We start from the raw sequence: 7,126 nt of genomic DNA on the forward strand, positions 1-7,126 counted from the left end.
ATATATATATTTAAATAGGCTGCTTTGATCTGATGCCAGTGTATTTTCAATGGATGCGAATTAGTTACTACTGAGGAAATACTACTCTGCTCTATTGAAACACTTCTGTCTTTACTGGGCATATTTTATGTAGGTGTATAAACTTCAAGCCACCAGCATCTCCACGATGTGATCCTCTACAATATAACAATATCCAACTAGCTTGTTGAAGTCACCAGCTAGTTTCTTCATATATGTGGTATTCAAGCAATATATTGCTTTGTACTCGCGGTACGTGATTTAAATTGTCGACGTATACCTTTGAGCATCTTTTACTTGTTATAATTTAATTCATTAATCGCGCAGTATCAAAGTGACATTTACTTGTTGTGGAATTACCTTGTTTTCAGGAATATTCTTTAAGGACATGTCGCAAGCAAGACCTTATCAATACCAAGGTTGGGGCCTCGCTGTGATAAAACCCCATACTGCCCGGCAGAGCAAAACTACAAGTTGGAATCGATGTCGAGTTCATTCGTAGATAACCAATGTAAAGTAATACATGAGTATGTGTTCCTGATGCTGGATATATAAATACAAGCAGTTGTTATTGATACAGAAGCGTAAAAGCTGGGTAGCGGCAAGTCAGGCGGACGTCAAAGACCGGCGGGTGATTTGATACTCTAATATGCGTGAAGGCTACCAGCTTATCAAACAGTGTCTGGCGTATATATATCGGTCTCCATGGCAACACATCAAGGAATTTTTACAGCGCCATACTTAATTTCTTGATCAGAGAATTTCATACTGAGATCTTTTCGACACTGCTGACCACACTAAAACAGCGTCCTATTTACAAATACAGTAGTAGAATTTATATTTGGCGAGCTAAGTGTAGAACTGAGATTGATGTTGCAATGCGCACGAGAGATGGTTACCTATAGTCACCGCAATTGCGGTCCTTGAAAAATGTATTCCGAAATAGCAACACACAAATTATATCGCGATCCCAATAAACGTTTTTTATTTCATGAATTATGTGGTAAATTATCATGTGATCCTCTGTCTTGTGAAATAAAAATCAAATTCAACAAGATAGCCATGAGAATATCCGAACTGATCTTCGTTCTTTACACTTCTTTTTAACCCCACTTCTTTTTACTATCCCCTTGATTTTCTCACCATTCTCATGGACTTATATATGGTGAAATGTGATATCGTAAGCCCCTGTGTAAAGTGCAACCAAATATGAGCTTGATACTCGAATACGTACAGTTTACGGCATCCGCTCGTTGATTTTGAATTCATATGCATTGAATAGGCGATCTCACATATTTGTTTTGATATCTTTTTTTAATATCACCTTGATTATCTCACCATTCTCATGGGTTCATATATGATAAAAAGTAAGATCGTAAGCCCCAGTGTAAAGTGCAACCAAATATGAGCTTAATACTCAAATACATACAGTCCACGGCCTCCGCTCGCTGATTCTGAATTCATTTGCATTGAATAGGCGATGTCACTTGTATGTTTTGACATACTTCTCTAAAGCGAGAGAGAGGGCCCTGTAGTCTGTAGGGTAGAGCAGGCTAATGAGATGACATCACTGATGTCTGACGGAACAATTCTAATAATCGGACACTCTACGTTGACCAAAAAACACTGACAACTTCAAGAGTTGAAGATATTGACATCACTGACACAGTGACATCACCCATCATAATTCTTTTTCACAGCCATCAGCCCATCACGCATTAAAAATAAATACGGATGAATACAAAATTCATTTTTAAAGAAATATTTATAATAATAAAAATACTATTTATCAGAATGAGTCAGGACAGAATTCGATGCCAAATTAGTCGAAACTACCAACAGAGAATGAGAGTCTACTCCAAATATTCGAAAATGAGTATAGCATACCAAAGGTCGGCGTTATGACGTTGAATTTTCAGAAATCTGACGAAAAGAGTCCATACCAGTCCCTACTGCGGGTATTTGTGGAAAAAAAAGCCTAAAAAGGGATTCTAAAAATAAAACACCGAGAAAGATTCAAAACAATGCTCACTGCGGGGAACCCTGAGAATCTCTGAATCTGAAATACTTCTCATTTTCTCGCGCGAGAGGAATACTCCGCCATGTAAATGCTAAATATTTAGACTTTCAAAGCTCACTTGGATACCGTTGCTGAATTGCTGATTTGTTGGGGAATGTTTTTGTTTTGAAAAATAAACAAAAACTATACGGAACACCGAACAACATGGGAAATGTTTTTGTTTTGAAAAAAAAACAAAAACTATGTGGAACAACATGTCTGGTCATGATCTTCTGGGGAGAATCCATTTCTCATCCAGCGACAATATCTAGAGAGGGTCATGGGAACAAATATGCTTTTATATCATTGGACATTCGTATTTGTTCGGTATATATGTATTTTAAAATATGTGGATTGTATATGTGCCACTCGCCGATGCCTGGCCGATGCAGTCTGTAGACTGTAGACTATAAGAGTGTAGAGTGTATCTATTTAAAAGGTGTATTTAAACTGTAAACTATAGTTTGTAGTCGGACAGTCAAGAAAATTATGAGCGTATTCTGATCTAGAGAGACTAGAGAGAGAGGGGAAAGGACAAATATACCACAACCTAGAGTATTAGGATTTCGAGTTTGAGAATTCGAGTACATGTTATTCTTAAAAATACGATGCTTTGATCTGATGACAGTGTATTTTAATGGTTTTCCTGTAAGTTACTACACAGTACTGTTCTGCTGTGATGATACACTCTTTCCTATACTGGGCACACTATCTTATGTGGGCGTACGAGCTTCCAACAACCAGCATCTTCACAACGTGATCTTCCACAATATTACAATACCCAACTCGCTTGTTTAGTATACTACTTGGAACTAACGGTAAGTAAATTAAAATGTCGATGTATAACTTAGCATCTGTCACCTATAATATGTTTTATCGTGTAGCACTATGGTGATATTTACTTGGCATGGAATAACCTTCTGCTAGAAAGCAAAGCAAAACTGCACGTTGGAATCAGTGTTTAGCTCATTCGTAGATAACCCACGTAAAGCAGCACGATGATAATTTTACTGAAGAAAAAAATATTCTTCTCTATACTGCGACAAATATAAGCAGTTGTCGTGTGCGTTTCTTGATAGAAGAGTGTCAGCTAGGCAGCGTCACGTTACGTGAACCGACACAAAGCCGGCGCGATATTTGTAGGCTGATTGTATTACGCGTCAGGGGTGAAAGCTAATTAAACAATATCTAACTTATATACACTGTTGACCACTACGCTAGACTACATCCAATTTACAAATTCGATAATAGAATTTAAACTCAGCTAGATCGATGTTACGATGCACACGAAATGTGATTACCCAAAGTCACCTACGATAGCGATCCTCGAAAACGTGTTCCGCAATAGCATTTTACAACTTAAATCGCAATCCCTCCCAATGAGCGTATTATATTATTGAAATTTGGGATGAATTACTTGCTGATTTGTACTTTTTTTTGTTTGGATGCACTCATTTTTTACACATTTAAACATTGAATCACCTTAAGCATAACATGGCCTCGCTAGTCATTTAGACGCAGTCCACGCTCGTTGTTATTCATATACTATGTATGGGCGATACATATATACTTCGTTATCTCGAGGCTTGTGAGATGGCATACAGGCCAATATTCAAATGTACGTAAATACATTTAATTCCTTCTAAATTAAAAATTTGATCGAAAAGTCTCATTGTATGTAAAAACATTTAATTCCTTCTAAATTAAATGAATTATATTTATAAATGACCCAGACATAGTACAAGACCTTCTATTTTGTAGCACTTGTTCACGGTGGTGATGGATTACCGGCGACGCTCACAAGGTTGATACAATATCTGTTCCCATTTCTATCGGCTGCAAAGTGATGCAATATTTGTGTCTTAGTGCAACCCGCTCAGTATCATAAACCAACTTCATATGGCCGTTACGAACATGATTTATGTGCACAAGATATCTTCGCTGGTATACAGACTAAGCAAACTGATTTTGTATGTACCAAAGACATACACAAAATACTTGTGCGTAGTTTCACGGGGCGTTCCCGCACAATAAGAGACAATCCACAGCAAAACAAAAACAGCAACCAAGATTCCATTCTTGAATAAGTCTAACCACAGGCACAGTCCACAAACATGTTAGTGCGAGTCATAATCATCTGGTTTTAAAACACTTTTCCTTCAGCGTCAGCTAAAAAAAATAGAACACGTATAACCCGTTATACTCCTCTTACTGCACGTCACATTCAGAATTCAACGCACAAACAGCTAGGCCTGTATAGCCCGGGTGCATTGCTTTGCATTCCATGCCTACATAGTATACAAACTTTCAAAACAGTACTTTAGGGGCCACCAATCACACACAATGGAATCTAATCAATATGAATGACACAGCGGCCGCCACCAAACCTCTGAGCTAAACATTGATTTTGCACCGAAAATGATATAGCATCCTTGTAAAACATGAACAGTTAGTTATTTCGGCAATGATACACGTGCACGGCAAACTTACGTAGGTTGTGTCCGAGATGAGTACCCTCTAAGCTGACTGTTTCGCCGTCGCTTAAAACCCTCACATTCTCTTTGACAACCTCATCATCCCTGAAACTCGGCCAACCATGAGCTCTGCTCTCGCTTATAAAGTCCTGCATAGTCCTATTCCTAGGGGCTATAAAAAGTGGTTTTCCGGTCACAGAGTCGTAGAACGTCACTTCGGTGTTATCGCCTTCTTTTGCCATTTTTTGCACCTCTGTTGCAAATGCGGTGTGTTGCCAATAGCCGCTATTCTCGGCATATCTTCGATTGAAACAGCAGATGCGGTCTGCCAAACTCTGATGGCACTTCCAGCGCAGGTGGTCCTAAATATTTGGCAAGGACGGCAAAAAGCGAAGTTAATGCAGACAAACACTTTTGCACCAGCATCAATCATACCATATTTACGAAGAAATGCCGTGCTACTACTTGAGACGCAATGAACAACTACTACTATGGTAGAAACGACGGTGACAACAAATCCCTGGCTCGATCAGAGTACAAGTCAGGTGTATATATGCGAAAATCACGGGAAGTCATCCTTCAGAAAGACTATCCTTCACGAAGTCCCGCATATTGTAGCCCAATGATACAGCTAAATGCATACGTCCGTCTTCGTGATATATTTTAAACGAACGCATCACATACCAATAAAATATAGTAAGGAACAATTTTTATTTGAGTTGGTCTATGCAGTAAACACAAAATGTCAGAGCTTCCCTTCTAGTAGGAAAAAACAAACAATCATAAGGTCAATTGGTCAGAACATACAGAGCTAATATATTATCATGCGACGGATAGAATTTGTACATATTGCAAAACAGCCACACTCAAGTCGCGCAAACTGCTACCCCACACAAGCCAAGACAACTACAAGCTATACTCGCACGACGATAAAACTGATGACTCCCGCATAAGGCCTACTGAAAGGCGCAGGAATGGAGTCTGGGTACCACAATGATAATGAACACGTGCATGGCTGGAACATGGACATATCAACATGCTCACATCACGGCAGAAAATAGAAATAAATCGACTGATATGGAGAACCCCTTTCGATGATCGCGTACATCAGACACCGACAGTACAATATAATAGTGCTCAATCGATGGAATATACTCCCAAACGTGTATAACTACAACTATACGTGTTTCGTTATAAATTAGAAATACCTGCCTCTCCAACATGTGCAAGTTAAGTTTACATATATATGTATTGCTCGTTATACACTTTAACAAAGACATCTGCTTGAAAATGTGCATATATATATGTCAGTATGTACTTCTATGTATCGTACACACGATACAAAGGAGTGTGACTCAAATATGTGCATAAGCACACATATGTGTTTACAAGTAACTTATACATGGTATAAATACGTGTGTCCTACGCTACCGAACGGTAGTAAGTATTAACCTACCTGCACAGGCTGGCTGCAGGTTCCGTGCTCTTTTTTACTCATAATTGACTCCTCGCCAGCCAACTCTCCCAACTTTGGAGCAGCAATGCCCGTCCCTTTACTGTGAGACATCCCCATTGATATGAAGATCAACGCAAAACAGCTCAGTATCAACAGCAATCCCACCACAAAGCTTGTGACACAGTTGCAGTTTATAACAGTCCTCCCACACTTCCGGCTGGAAGGATTTTCTTGCTCTGTTGTTGTATCAGAATATATATTATCAGGATATGTATCTTCTTCGTACTTGGATATATCGGGTACTAATCTCTCAGTATCCGAATCGGCGGTATTATACTTGTTTGTCATCATCTGCTGTTTAAGCAAAACTCTTCGAATTGCACAATATAAATATTCGTATCTACGTATATGCACATAAATCCATATATCTATTTACATTCATATATCATAGCCTTCTAAGATAGACACAAGGCTATGCATATATGCATATATTCATATTTTAACATTTTAGTGGTGTTTGTTCGTGTGATCTTTGACAAATAAATTTATGCCACAATGAATATGCACGGCGTCACAGAAAAACGAATGACTCATCGTCTCTTCATGATGTACAAATGATTTCTTTTGCTTGTGAAGTAAAAAATAGATATAATAACTATATAAAGGACGGAACGTGGGCAGCTTTGCTAGAGAGGGACGTGGGCAGCGTCGGCAGTGTGGAGCGTGGCTAGATTTGCATTACTTGTGTGACCTCGTCAATGAGCGAATTCGAAGTATAGGTGGGACAATAGATCTATTCCAAATTTTAACCCAGACAAGACCTTCGACGACATAAGTACAATTGTCTCCACTACTAAAATAGTAAGTTTATGCAGCATACATATCTACATAGCAGATGTGTGTCAAAATATACGACTAAATTTTGGCGTGAGTATGATTGACTCTACAGAATGGATATCAGCAACTCGTGAAATATAATTGGTATACATATGTATAATAAATTACAAGTATATATATGTGTGTGTGTGTGTGTGTGTGTGTGTGTGTGTGTGTGTGTGTGTGTGTGTGTGTGTGTGTGTGTGTGTGTGTGTGTGTGTGTGTGTGTGTGTGTGTGTGTGT

The 7,126-nt window shown here is 38.7% G+C and overlaps 1 protein-coding gene across 1 annotated transcript; it reads right to left on the reverse strand.

The window, feature by feature from the left end:
* Nucleotides 1-3,745: 3,745 nt before the first annotated feature.
* On the reverse strand, nucleotides 3,746-6,458 carry SARC_01051 (hypothetical protein). The gene is made up of 3 exons (XM_014305246.1): nucleotides 6,008-6,458; nucleotides 4,568-4,913; nucleotides 3,746-3,913 (listed from the first exon to the last, which is right to left on the reverse strand). Exons 1-3 carry the CDS (start codon nucleotides 6,356-6,358, stop codon nucleotides 3,846-3,848), a joined length of 765 nt encoding a protein of 254 aa, XP_014160721.1. The 5' UTR covers nucleotides 6,359-6,458; the 3' UTR covers nucleotides 3,746-3,845.
* Nucleotides 6,459-7,126: the final 668 nt, after the last annotated feature.

The sequence above is a fragment of the Sphaeroforma arctica genome (assembly GCF_001186125.1).
Source record: "Sphaeroforma arctica JP610 unplaced genomic scaffold supercont1.38, whole genome shotgun sequence".
NCBI lineage: Eukaryota > Ichthyosporea > Ichthyophonida > Sphaeroforma > Sphaeroforma arctica.

Bases quoted from the DNA above. Each gene is read 5' to 3' on its own strand.
- SARC_01051 (XM_014305246.1), bottom strand. From the start codon at position 6,358: ATGATGACAAACAAGTATAATACCGCCGATTCGGATACTGAGAGATTA. The intron at 4,914-6,007 runs GTAGGTTAATAC...CCAAATATTTAG, and splicing joins CCTGCAGCCAGCCTGTGCAG to GACCACCTGCGCTGGAAGTG. The intron at 3,914-4,567 runs GTAAGTTTGCCG...ATCACTTTGCAG, and splicing joins TCATCTCGGACACAACCTAC to CCGATAGAAATGGGAACAGA.